This window comes from Sebastes fasciatus, chromosome 14, assembly GCF_043250625.1.
Source record: "Sebastes fasciatus isolate fSebFas1 chromosome 14, fSebFas1.pri, whole genome shotgun sequence".
NCBI classification, from domain to species: Eukaryota; Metazoa; Chordata; class Actinopteri; order Perciformes; family Sebastidae; genus Sebastes; species Sebastes fasciatus.
In genome coordinates, this window is record NC_133808.1 from 13791179 (window position 1) to 13805074 (window position 13896).

At 39.3% G+C, this 13896-nt stretch overlaps 2 protein-coding genes across 2 annotated transcripts; both read right to left on the minus strand.

Annotated features, from left to right (window-relative positions):
- Positions 1-672: 672 nt before the first annotated feature.
- Positions 673-5459, minus strand: tnfsf13b (TNF superfamily member 13b). The gene is made up of 6 exons (XM_074659062.1): positions 4886-5459; positions 4649-4772; positions 3090-3146; positions 2699-2823; positions 1611-1761; positions 673-1394 (listed from the first exon to the last, which is right to left on the minus strand). The coding sequence occupies exons 1-6, from the start codon at positions 5117-5119 to the stop codon at positions 1282-1284; spliced, it is 804 nt and encodes a 267-aa protein (XP_074515163.1). The 5' UTR covers positions 5120-5459; the 3' UTR covers positions 673-1281.
- Positions 5460-5819: 360 nt separating this feature from the next.
- On the minus strand, positions 5820-12257 carry abhd13 (abhydrolase domain containing 13). Its single transcript, XM_074659061.1, has 2 exons — positions 11990-12257; positions 5820-10501 (listed from the first exon to the last, which is right to left on the minus strand). Exon 2 carries the CDS (start codon positions 10465-10467, stop codon positions 9412-9414), a length of 1056 nt encoding a protein of 351 aa, XP_074515162.1. The 5' UTR covers positions 10468-10501; positions 11990-12257; the 3' UTR covers positions 5820-9411.
- Between the last annotated feature and the right edge of the window lie 1639 nt (positions 12258-13896).

Consider the following 13896-nt stretch of genomic DNA (forward strand, 5'->3'; position numbering starts at 1 on the left):
GTATATATATAGCTATATATATATATATAGCTATATATATATATATATATATATATATAAATATATAAATGTATATATATATATATATATATATATATATAAATGTATATATATATGTATATATATGTATGTATATATATGTATATACATATATATATATATATATATATATATATATGTATATATATGTATATATATATATATATATATATATATATATATATATATATATATATATATCACTCTGAATATTATGAAGGTTAATTCTGACACCATATATTATATGTTCTTTTCATGTATACACAGAATTCACTGAATGTCCTGTTATGAAAATGTGTATACAGTCATGGAAATCCATTGGTCGAAATGTGTCTGCATCCTGCCCCAGGAGTAACTCTCCCTCTAGCTGAACCATCCATTGAGGACATTTTACTATTTCCTCCAGCATTACAAATTCATTGAGCAGCAGCTCCTTTGAGTGTGCAGACATCATCTGCCTGTACAATCTAAAAATAGGCACTTTTAGTTGAGCTTCCACTGTTCCCGCTCAACCTTAGCTCCATTTGTCTCTCTCTGCTGCCTGGCAGGATGTTATGCTGCGCTTATGTCTTTCCTTCTCGTGGCCAACAAAGGAACAACAACCTCAACCCAGATTCTCGATGATGTCATATCTTGTGAAAGAACTGTCACTTTATTGCATCTGAATTTTCAATCAGTTAGGTAAACTCAAATTACTGCATTCAGATGATAAATCAGGCCACTCTTGTTTATGGTGAGATATCTAAATTAACAAAGCAGATGAACTATTACAGAAATGCTGCTGCTGCTGCTTACAGGAAGAAAGATTATTGATCAAAACTGTGAGAATGACACACAAGTTACACATCTCTTACAAGTCAGGCAAAGTCACATCTCACAAGTCAGACTTTGCCGCGTGTTCGTGATTATATGAAGAAAAAGCGCGTGATCCTGACAGTTTTTACAAAATGCTTTCATGATGTGTCGTAGAAATGAACATAATACAGCTGTAGCTAGGTGCATGCATTTTGTAAGAGTAAAGACTAAGCCATCAACTCATAGTCCCCGTCATGTCCCCTCAGGCTGAACAAAGCTAGACACAGTCTGTGATTCAGCCAGTACAGAAATGGCTGCTTCTCACCTCACATATTCACATCACCTAAAGTCAGGCAAGGTCACCAGAGCTGTGCCTCATTGCTCCCATTATGGCACCTCTTTCCCATCGCAACAGTGTCCCTTGGGTCCTGAATGAGATGATGCACTTTAAGCCAGTTTGACGGCACCTAGGAAGGTGGCGTCTCCGTACAGGGACACGTTGGCTGTGGAGCGAGGGATCAGCAGCTCCAAGTGGTCACCGACCTCAAGCTTCACAATACCTGAGAGATGCAAATGTACACTTCAGAACTTTTGTTTTTTGTTTTTCTTGCCACAAACAACTATCAACCATAGCCTACTACTGACACACATATGCAGCCAAGACACACACACACACACACATGCTTAAGGGCTTGAAAAACACTGACTGACCTTCCATAACAGCTGTTGTAAAAGAGGGTGAACATAGCTCGACATAAACAATAACTCAGACTCACCTCCTGTGTAGCAGGTGTTGTAAGGGTACACAGGGTTCATATTCTGGATGCAGCGGAACAAGATCACATACTGAGGCTCGTCTCCCACCACGTTCCTCTTCCTCCGGATCACCACGTGACCCATCGCAAAGGTGCTGTCCATGTAGTAGACCTGCAGAAACACTGGGTTAAATCTATGGTATATGAGGCATGGGTTTTAACTAGGCTGTCAAAGTTAACACGATAATAATGCGTTAACGCAAATTCGTTTTAACACCACTATTTCTTTAATGCAACTTGTGTTTTTTAGGTTGAAGTGGGCTCAGGTAGAGTGAAGATATTGGTATCAGATGAAACTAGAACACTTAAGGAATCCATTGGTACCAAGTCATACTAGCCTGTCGCGAAAGAGGCTAAATAACGCTCCAAACTTACGCGAAATTTGTCGGAGGAAAAACTGGCAGAGTAATTTTCAAAGGGGCTTTACAGACATACCCACTTTATGATAATCACATGCAGTTTTGGGCAAGTCATAGTCAAGTCAGCACACTGACACACTGACAGCTGTTGTTGGCTGTTGGGCTGCAGTTTACCATGCTATGATTTGAACATATTTTTTATGCTAAATGCAGTACCTGTGAGGGTTTCTGGACAATATTTGTTGTTGTTTTGTGTTGTTAATTGATTTCCAATAATAAATATACATAAATTTGCATAAAGCAGCATATTTGCCCACTCCCATGTTGATAAGAGTATTAAATACTTGACGAATCTCACCTTTAAGGTACATTTTGAACAGATAAAAAATGTGTGATTAAATATTTTAATCGATTGACAGCCTTAGTTTTAAAATGTATAAACAGTCAGGTGGGTGGTAAATAATTTGCTACTTCATTTATTATGCATGCATCATTTGCATTTTCTCTTCTTTATCTGACCTTTCTTCAAGGTCTGTTAACCAAATGCATGCTTAGATCAAGCACACCCTTTTTTTCCCTGCAATGCATGTAGACACATTCCCCTCCTATGTAAAAGCTGATGATTGGCAAACAGACTAGCAGCGCCTCCCTGTGGAAAAACTATGCAATGGCAACAAACAGACAACCTACCTGACTGTACACAAAGTAGAAGCCCTCCTCTCTGACTAACATGCTGTCTCCGTCCTCCTCCAGGGCAGAGCCTCTCCTCAGCCCAGCCTGCCAGGGGATACCCGTGTGCGGCTCCGAGTTGTATTCTGATCCATGAAATAAGAATGTATCAGAAAACATGTCAAAGCACATTCAAGCTAAACATGTATCCCAACAGTCAACCTGTTTTGAATCAGTTACTGGAGTCTGATTGGGCTTTGTTTATACAGATTTGAATGTGAAATATATTTTAACTCTAACTTCCAAAGTTCAAAACTAATATGAAATGGTAAAATGTCAAATAAAAACTACATCAAATTCAATTATATTACAACTCACTAAACTATCATAGCCCAGGTCGAACATACTGTACCTTTCCTGAAGGTTTTCCTGCTATTGTTTGCCAACAGCTGCAGGCAAGGCTGAGCAACTGTGATGAAACATGAGAGAAATTTAGAAATGTCAGTACTGGTCAGTGGTTTCCTTACAATCTGCACATTGGTAATTCCATAGTTGTCTCTCTTCTTCCTTCTGCTCCTTCCCTTTTTTCCACTTTGGGCAAAATTCCATTAACAAAGTCAGCACTTAGCAACAGCATACTGTGAATATTGATGCCCTGTACACCTGTGAAAATAGCTTGAGCGGATGGTAGCATTATCTCACCATATCAGACTTGTTATTTTCCAAGTGGTTAATACCAAAGCTGCTGAGTCATTCACACTTGGCTCTTAGTCTGTTTTAAAGCGGACACTGTTTTTCCATTTCTGAATCACCGGTCAAAGGGTAGAAGTTATGTACAGACTGTAAAGCCCCCTGAGACATTTTGTGATTTTGAGCTATATGAATAGACTTGGCATAAGAAATATAACAATAAGGAATGGATTGAAGACATTAATTCGCCGCCTTAAAGGATAACTTTGGTATTTTTCCAACCTGGACCCTGTTTTTCTATGTTATTGTGTCTAAGTGACTAATAGGGACTACACTTTCTGAAATTGTTCCAGTATTGAGGGAGAACGCTGCAAACACCATCCACTAAACAAGCTGTAATGTAATCATTTGGGGCAACCTGGTGCCGTCAGTTTACGTCCACTAAAAGTGCCTGTTTGTGCCACTGACAGGCTCAGATTGTTATTATAAGTGTCTGACAACATTGTGCAATGGACCCAACAGAGAAATAAAACGTTTTTCTTACCTCATTGTGTCATGGGACTTGTTGCCGAAAGAGACGTGGCAAAGTGAGTCAGAGGGGGGAGAGGAGTGACACGGGACACCGGTGTTGTCAAAGTTTGTTGTGTTGGAGTACAGAAAGCGTAGCTTAGTGTTATCTAAAATATTTTTAATTGTCATGGCTGAATATTTAGCTGATTAAGACAATGTGGATGATTTTTATTCTTATTTTATTCTAACATTTTAATTATTCTATTGTTACTGCTTATTTGCACCAAAGAACCAAAGCAAATTCCTAGTGTATACCTGATACACCTATCAATAAACAAAGATTCTGATTCAGAATGAGGCTTCTCCGAGCGAGACGGATCAAGCAAATGGTAAAGAAAAAAGTTGAATTTCTCTGTAGGGTCCTTTCCATAATGTTGTCAGACACTAATAATAACAATCTGAGCCTGTCAGTGGTAAAAACAAGCACTTTTAGTGGACGTAAACTGATAGTGGACCAGCTTCAGAAAGTGTCGTCTCCATTAGTCACTTCGACATAAATCATGGAAAAATAGGGTCCTGGTTGAAAAATACCAAAGTTATCCTTTAAACTAGAAATTAAATTGGTCACAATCGGTCACACTCTCTACATCACTTTTCAGTCTTTTTGCAAGTGAACATATGGATTTGTAAAACACAACCAATCTTGCACTCCATGCAAACTAAAGCAACTAATATCGGCATCTCGCACATTAACAGTGAACTGTATCTTACCCGATGGCTCCGATCCTGAGGCCAATCTTCTCCTCCTCATCAGGGTGACAGCAGGTTGAGACCCAGGTTGGTGCCCAGGTTGGTGCAGGGACTCTTGGCTGCTTCTCTGACTGATATTCTCAGTCTGAAGAGACACAATAAAGTTTTTTTAGAAAAACAACACATGCTGGTAAAATGCTTGTCTTTACTTTAATCCTGTGCAGATGAGGACGTCTATAAGGACTAGCTGTCTCTCACCTGGCCTGCATGCTTGGCCTCTTGTCCCTCTTCTCTCCTGCGACAAACCTCTGATCTGAGTCCCTCTACCTCAGCTCTGAGAGCCACCAGTTGGTACAGGGACAAAGCTGAAAGAGAGGAGGAGGTGACAGCAGCTAACGTCAGCAGGAAAACTGGCCAGGACAGCCTCCCTTCACCTGTCCTTTGTCCAGTCCCAGGCTTCACACCTGCCAAAACTGCCATCGCGGGGCCCATATAATCTCCAGGGAGCTCACACTGGCAGCATGACTAGTCTGAGGCCTCAACTACACTGACTCTCTTCTGACAGAATGTGGATGTTTGCTTGTCATCAATGTTGTCTCTAGAGCCTCTAGCTTGACCTTAATGCCTGTCTAAAAGCTCCACTGACTTCCTTAACTCTCGTTTTGTCCTTCAGTAGCCGGTTCCAGATAAGTCTGAGGGACTACGCAGAGCAAATACTGTACAAAAAAGGGCAAAACTGCTTCCCCTCTACTGTTCCGCTCAGCTAACCACACTCACAGCTTCCTGCCAGACCAGCAGCCCTGACAAGCCTCTCCCCCCTTTCTCTTTATCTTGCTCTTTAAAAACGATGAAACACATCACTGTTACAGAGTGGAAACAGGAAGGATGGGTCAGCAGTTTGGATGAGTGACAGCCTGGTAGGGAAATAGAGAGAGAGAGAGGAGAAATAAACATTATTAATGAAAACGTTACATTTTAATTTGACAGCTAGAGGAGCCAAGAAAAGAAGGAAGTACAAAACTGACTTGAACGGCAACATAAAATGGCAAAACAAACAAACTGCAATTCCCAGAATAAAAAAAGTGAAGTGACTCCAGGTTACAAGAATTAATTAAAATAAAATAACGGTTACATAAACAAAATTTTAAAAAAAAGAAAGCGAAGCAAAAAAAAAACCTAACAAGACAAACAATTTCAATGTATCAATTTATTGCATGTTACAGTACAGAAAATAGAAAGTGAAAATGTGTGCTTACAAAAGAAGTTGTTGACATTGTTTTGAAATAGAAAAAAAACAAAACAAGTAAAATGGAAAAACCCCTCAAACCTCAAACTGACTGCTTCACACTGAAGATAAAGATGAATCATTCAGATGTCTGACTGTTCAGATAGTCATGGTAGATGTACACAAATAATGTCAACACTGTGCAGGTCCGTTACAGAAATTTGTCAGCACTCAACGTAATCTCATGCCAGCTTGCAAATGCCAAATTTGAAATTATGCCAACACTTTCAACATCATTCATTCCACTCTATTAACAATCATAAGAACATATACAAATATGTCCCATAGTGCATTTGAAGAATACCTGGCAGATGATTTTATTTATTATAAAAATGAAGAGACATTCGGTTTGATTCCATTTCTTTTCATCGACAGTGTTGGACAATAACACTACATTTGGCTAGGATAGAAAAACGCAATATTCTAGTTATTATTGACTTTGCTTTAGGCCAGCCATCAAAACAATAAATCAAGTGAATGATGACAAGTTTCTACGTCTTTTCTTGAATGAACAGATGGCGCAATGCAAACTAACAGCAGAAGTGTGTCAAACAAAGCCTGTGGAACAAAATGAGTGTATAATCACATGGTTGAAGTGGGATTGCACAACACATGATGGGATGAATGGAACTCAGTTTATGGATTTGATATAATGCAAAAAAATATCTGAAACTGTTCTGTGCAACTGGTGGCAAAAAGTCACACAAAAAAGGGAGAAAAGACCATCTGTACATTATTTCTTGTAAAGCACACTTGTTAATTTAAGAGCACAATTTACATTCATAGTAGCCTTTAGACCATTTTTCAAGTTCACATTGACACAAACAAATTTGGTCTTTTGATGTTTGTTAAATTTTGTTAAGCATACTGTTTAGAAAAACAGTAGAATATGGCTATGGAGATCTGTATTCAAATGGCTTTAATACCACTGCAGTGCAGCATGCTGCATTTGGAAAGCAAGTGCAGATAACAGTGTTTGAATCGTCAGGCTCTTCTCTACCCCCTGGAAGACGTGCAGGAAAGGTTAATTAGCTCATTAAAAGCCCTCCAAGTGAGTAAAGCCATTGTGCCACATAAGCATGGGGTGAGACGAGAACCTAGAATCCTCAGATTAACAATTATGGTGCTGATAATAGCAAACAAATCATCACAACATTTGATTAAAAATGCTCACACTTTATTTTTAGTTCTTAAAAGAATGGGTTCAGGTTGTTTTCAAGACTGGCTTAATACAATACTCACATATGTATGTATGCTGACAGAGTAATTGGTCGTTGTATTTGTTCTTCCTGTCTCGAGTTGCAAAGGGGCGGAATGTCCGGTAAATTTCCACAGTTTCAATTTAAAAATTGTGAAATTATTGATTTTTTTGGGGGGTGGCATGGCATGTTTTGGCTAAAAATAAGCCCATTTAATTGAATTACAGCACACTCTTGCATCACATGTACAGATCATTTACCAGTATTCTTAAATAGTGTTTCAATAAAATTATAACCCTATGCATGCACATGTGCAGCCCATACTACTGCACTGTCTGAGCCAAATATAAGTCTGGATTATATTACTGGAGAACATATTTATTTTACAATATTTCAGTTAACCAGTAGCTGAAAGCAAAATACACAGTTTATACCTTGTTAACACCTTCTGTTCATTTTTGCTAGCTAACTGTTACTATGTGGGGATATCATTTTAACCCCAAATTTGCACACAGTCCACATTGTCAAATTTTAGCTAGTTAACTCACCACTTGGCCCATTTCATATTGTATGTATTTGATAAATGAAATAATCTATTTGGCAAATTAATGGATAATGTCTGCATATAATATGGTAAAATGGTTGTTTCTATCTGCAAATGACATGATAAATAATGTCTGAGCAAATACTATATTTCCATTTTATTCCTGTTAATTCCCATGGAAAGTTTCCACCTTGAATATACCTTTTGCAACCCTATTCCTGTCTATACTGGCCATTAAGAAATCCTTTCCTAGTGTGATTAGCGTGCAAGAGACGGGGGACAAAATCCCGTACTTAATATGAGACTTCACTCTGAGTTAGACAAAATAAGAGTCTTTCTAAACAAAATCTCTCCTTTGTTCAGTGTGTATTTCCTTGTTGATCTGGGTGGAAGAACAGTAACACAAAGAGGACATATTCTACTTAATAAGACTTTACCTTAGAAAATGCCTACTTGATTTATCTTACTCAGACTGCTGAAGCTTCATATTAGCTTCTGCTCATCTTTGGAATACTTTTTTTTGGATAAAAATGGGGGACTGGATTTTGTCCGTTAGATTATCTTGGCTTTACATTGCAAATGATCATGTTCAGTATCCATACGGAGTGGAAGATTACAGCGACCGATAACATTTCAGCGTACATATGGGCATGTGTTAAAGTGTTGCACTAAGATAGACTTAAAGAAATCTGAACCAATCCTTTAAAAACAAAACCACACACACAGAGCAAATGCTCTTTACCAAACTACAGGAGCCAACGTTGCCAAATAGCAACTTAACTGTAAAAGTTATCCTGTGTGCTAGTTGCGTTTGAACCGGAAGCAGTAACGGGGAGAATATCTTGTAGATTATCCAAATCGCACTGAAACAGAAGTAGTTTGACAGGAAATAAAATTTCAAGAGGTTGTTTTTGATAGTTACAAACATGTCAACGTTATCTTACTGACCACTTCATCTCAGCACTCAACACTTTTTTTCAGGCTGAATATCATTATTCAGCAGCACAAGTTTTTATGCTATTTTGCCAGACAAAATTTTCAAGGGTATAAATATTAATCACTACAATGTCATGTCATGCTGAGCTGTTGCAAGGGCTCTAAATATTAATGATCCTCACCAAAAGCTTAGAGAAAAAACATCCTTATGCTCCTCAAAGTATTGCTCAGAAGATGTTAGCGTACATAACTCAACACTCGGGTAAATCTGAACAAAAATAAGTGCAATGTAACGTATTAAAGATATATACAGTATAGGCCTACATATTATCAGTGTCTCATTTTGTATATCAGAAGAAGTGTAATTTGAATTCCAGTAGTAATCAGTCTTCACTGTGATATTATAGGTCCTCATATGGTCATTATACTGTGAGCAATTGTTTCAGTTTTCATAATTAATTTCAGTAGACCCATTACAGCAAATCTCTTGTGGTTGTGACAGAGTGGGCATGTATGCTCTGGCTTCATTCATTTATGGTCATAAATACATGCATTCATAGCTGCAACACGAAAGAAGCCATGAGGGCATTGTTACCCTCTCTTAAACCCTTGAAATAGTCAAATAATTTGAACAAATATGTTACATTTACAGAAAGTGAAAAGGTAGAAAGAGTGAAATAAAATAGAAACCCAGACAAAAGCATAAAAAATGTACATTCTTTCCAAAAATCAATGAAGTCCATCCAATCAATTTACGTGACAGCCTTCGCTTACTCCAGCCCATAACCTGTAGTCAACAGTCAGTCCCTGACCGTTTATTTCAGATAATGGTGACACTAGAGGACGGCTGAGCGCTCTCCTCGTGGGCGTGGCTCTTCATCAGGTCTTTCATGAACTGCTCCAAAGCAGCGAAGTAGCCCTGACACTGCCATGTGTCGTTGTGCGTGCCCTCTGGAAAGATAGCTAGGCGTTTAGTCCGTGCAGGAGACAGTTCATATAGTTGCTTCATCATGACTGGAGGGATAAGCTGGTCCGACAGACCAGACACAAACAGCGAGGGCATGCGGCACAGCGCCACCTGTCGGTAGGAGAGGAACTGATTCCTATAGCACCACAAGGGCAGCAGGCGCATGGGCATGAAGGAGAAGAGTGTCGCTGCCATGTGGGGGATGCTGAGGAAGGTGTTTTCAACAATAATGGCTGCTACGCGGTGAGGGTTGACTGACGCCAAGCGCACAGCCACAGCACCCCCCAGTGAGCGGCCAAATAGTACCACCTTTGTCTTATCCAGATCAGGACGGGTCATGACATAGTCCAGTGTGGCCTCGGCATCCAGGTACAGCCCGTCCTCACTGGGCTCACCCTCACTCTTTCCATAGCCACGGTAGTCCACCAGCACCACGTTGGCTTTCAGATTGACCAGCATGAGCAGGGCGTTTGGCACCCTGTGACCAATATTACCTGCATTACCATGGAAATAAAGGATGGTAGGTGGAGCAGAGGAGGTGGGGCTGCTTTGATTGCCAGGGGTGACTCCAGGAGGTGTGTCGCCTCCTGTGTAGCGAAGCAGGATGAGGTTGAGCTTCACGCCGTCCTTGGTGCGTATGTACACATTCTCATGAGGGATTCCTGTTGGCATGGGAACATAAAGGCGAGAGGAGGAGGGCTGGTCAGGGAAGTAGAGGAGCACGTCCTGAAATTTGTAGAGGATGCCCGCCACAGAGGCTAGGATAAGAGCTAGGAGAAAGAATCCTCCGTACAGGTGGAAGGTAAGGATGAGGGCCAAAAGGGAGACTCGACAAGCACCCCAGGACCAGGAGGCCAGAGTCAGGGTACAACGCTCCATCGCCCCCCACAGCCTCCAGGGCTTCTCCATGGCTACACAAGAGCTGAGTCACGCGACGCACACTCTGCAAATACAGAGAGAGAGCCAAAGAAAGAGTACAGGGGAGAGAAGAGAAAGTTGAATATAATTGTACATGATCAAGGAAAGGATTTAGAAAAACATCTTAAGTTTCAGTCAATCTAAAAAGAAATGGTCTGACAAGAAACCCTAATTATTTAATTAATTAGATCCAGAACATGTGGCCAGCATCAGCACATACTAATGGACATTAAGTTCATTATCAATTAGCCAATTTGTTGGTTTATTTAATAAAGAATAATGACAAATACCCATCACAGCCCAAAGAGATGGTTACAAATGCTTAGTCAATCTAACAATGTAAAAACCTAGATTCAAATGATGTCAATAAGAGGAAAAACAACAAATTCTCATATTTGAGAATATAACTGACAATAACCTGATATTTAAGGTGGAATTTCATTTACTCATTTCATTCTCACTGTGCAATATAATTTTCCACTTGTGCAATTTTGATAAGTCTTTTTATTATCAATACTGTATATACTGCTCCTATCTTTATACTTCCTTCTATTTAAATGGTTCATATTTTGTTACACTTTGTTTAGCTCTTTTTTTACTGTGTTAGCTGATGCATCTTGTTTTTTGCACTATCCCTTTTGCTGCTGTAACAATGCAAATTTCCCCACTGCAGGACTAATAAAAGGAATATCTTATCTTATCTTATAACTATTGAATATCTGGTATATTTATGCCAGAAATGACTGATATTCAAAATGTCCAGCCATTATTGTTTGTCCAAACAGTGGATGCACTCAATGAGGTTTGAGGACTGCAGTCCTGTTCTATTCATATGCCATATAGTAATAGGTGTATATTGAAAGGTAAATACTGACAAGTACAGTCTGTTACAGACACGCCCGTTTAGGTGTATATCAGATGTGTTGAGCTAATTCAAGGGCTGGTGGGCTAGATGAACTGAAAACACCCAGCTTTACCTAACCAGGTGTGGCCCAGAGTAGAAACAGATGTTAACTAGCAAGTATGCAGTTGTGGGGCTCAGAAATGCACCACCAATAATAAATGCATGTTGCTGGGTAGAAATGAGGATACATTTTAATAGATATTACAAGACTGAATAATGTCTTGACCCCACCCAGAGACAAGGAAGAGATGATGACAGCTGCTGGAAAACACCTAACAGTTAGCTACCACTAACAAGACAGTTAGGACAGGTATGTTAATGTTAACCAGATAACGTTAGACGTTACCAATAGATATCGTTTTTAATCACTCCACACAGCCAGGTCCATAAAATAATAAATAATACTAAGAAGCAACCTATTTATGGACTGTCAAAACGAGCTGCTTCTGAGACGGCGAGCCAGGCTTTAAAGCTTTAGCTATAAACAAAACCCGAGGAGCCTCTTTTATATATAACTTTACTAAAAACAGCTGACATTAGCTAGTTAGCTTAGCTTAGCTAGCCACCTAGCTGCTCTCCGGTTGGTTAGCATGTAGCTTCAGTACTCACCCTCCTCTCATCGTTTCATCGCTTCATGGATGTTTCACTAAACAGTAACACGCAGACAGCTCGGTCTCTGTCATGCAGCTCTGGAGAGGTTAGTTAAAGTACAGTGAGAGTTGAACTGAGAAACGGGAGGTGAACACTCAGCAGGAACCGGCAGGCTAGCTACACAGCTGTTAGCGTTAGCGGTACTAGTGTGGGTGTAACACTCTTAAGTTCCGTGTTGGGCTCACAGCAGCGCAAGAAAGGTTCCTTCTTCTTCTTCTTCTCTCGGTTTCTGGCGGATCGCAACCAACTTTAAGGTGCATACCGCCACCTACTGTACAAGAGTGTGTAACATCATGTCATTTGCTCTTTACTCCTACTCTTAAATTCTATCCACCAATCCTGTGTCTCTTAAGAACATTAATAATGCCTTCCTGGTGCCTTCAACCCCCTCACCCTCTGTTCCCAGTATCCCCATCAGATCCCAATCCCGTCCCTCCTCTCTGACTTGGTCCTGTAGTCTTTTTCTTTCAGCCTCATACTTTTTACATTGAATTAGGATATGCTGCACATTTTCTTTAACACCACAATCCCCACACTTGTCACTGTTCCTTTTCCCCATTAAAGCCAAAGTGTCAGTCTGAGTCTTGTTATGATGATTTCCTCCCTTCTGTTCCTTTCTTTATACGTCTTTGTTATGACCGACTTTTGTATTTTGAAATATCTCCTTCCTTTCTGGTGTCTCCTCCCATCTTTTCTGCCATATCTCAACTCCTTTCCTTTTAATCACAGCTTTTCCTTCTCCTTTCCCAAGTAAAACTGGTACTGTGATGTCTTTTTGCAGTGAAGAAAGGTTCCTTCTTCTTCTTCTTCTTCTTCTTCTTCTTTGAAGTTTACCAGCAGTTGGCATCCTAAGTGTTGCAATACTGCCATCTTCTGGAGTTAGTTAAGTCATACAGTGTCCGGTTTGACAGGTTTTCTCCCATCAGTCCTCCCCTTAGGTGGCTGATTAAACATCCTTTAAACCAAGAGTTCCTGGTCCTCAAACTACTATTTGTATTATAAAACTTTTCAACCTAAATACTTCAAGATTCAAGACTCAAGATTCAAGATGTTTATTGTCACGCCGGTTATACAAGTACAATTGTGTGAAATGCTTTTTGCTGGGAAGCTCCATTAAAAAAAACCAAGTTATATTATAATTATAAAAGGAAATACTTTGTACAAGGCATATTAAGAACATCTACAGGCATATTAAGAACATATACAGGCATATTAAGAACATATACAGTATATACAGTATAAGATGTATGATTGAGGTATTGCACTTGTTTATTGCACTTTTTGTGTGAGAAGGTGTCCTATGAATTATCTATTTAAAAGTCTGATGGCCTGGCTACTTCAGACCTGTTTCATATTGATGAAGAGAAACACATTTCAATTTGAGTCATGTTAAGATAAGATGACATAAAATTAGATAATCCCTTATTAGTACATTTAATGTAGATACCACTGATATATCTTTAAACAGAGGGCGATTTTATTCAAATTGCATTTGGACTCAACTTGGCAGAATGTATAATCTAATTTATATTTCAAGTAATTGATCTTAAAAGCTTTCAGAAAATGAATAGTAGCAAGATTGGCATAGTCCTAATAAATCCAGATATTTAAATTTATCAGTCCAAAGCGGACTTTCAGTAAGTGCTTCAGCTTAAAAATAATGAACATATTGCTGTGTGTCACAATCATATCAGAGTTTCTGTTGGCCCAAAGTTAACATGGGTGGAATTAATGTACACAATATGCTTATTTTATTGGCGCAAATGGTCCCTATCGGTACATATGCACTTTTCAATGATAGGGCACAATTTTATAATTTATAGCAAATTAATGAGCGTGCTGTTCTGTGTTTCCTGTACTGTGTG

What these genes read in the sequence shown, in the direction of transcription:
- tnfsf13b (XM_074659062.1), bottom strand. Translation starts at nt 5,119, where the DNA reads ATGGGCCCCGCGATGGCAGTTTTGGCAGGTGTGAAGCCTGGGACTGGA. An exon ending in CAGGAAAACCTTCAGGAAAG is followed by an intron (nt 2,824 to 3,089) that starts GTACAGTATGTT and finishes TTCATGGATCAG; the next exon opens with AATACAACTCGGAGCCGCAC. An exon ending in TCTACTTTGTGTACAGTCAG is followed by an intron (nt 1,762 to 2,698) that starts GTAGGTTGTCTG and finishes GTGTTTCTGCAG; the next exon opens with GTCTACTACATGGACAGCAC.
- abhd13 (XM_074659061.1), bottom strand. Translation starts at nt 10,467, where the DNA reads ATGGAGAAGCCCTGGAGGCTGTGGGGGGCGATGGAGCGTTGTACCCTG.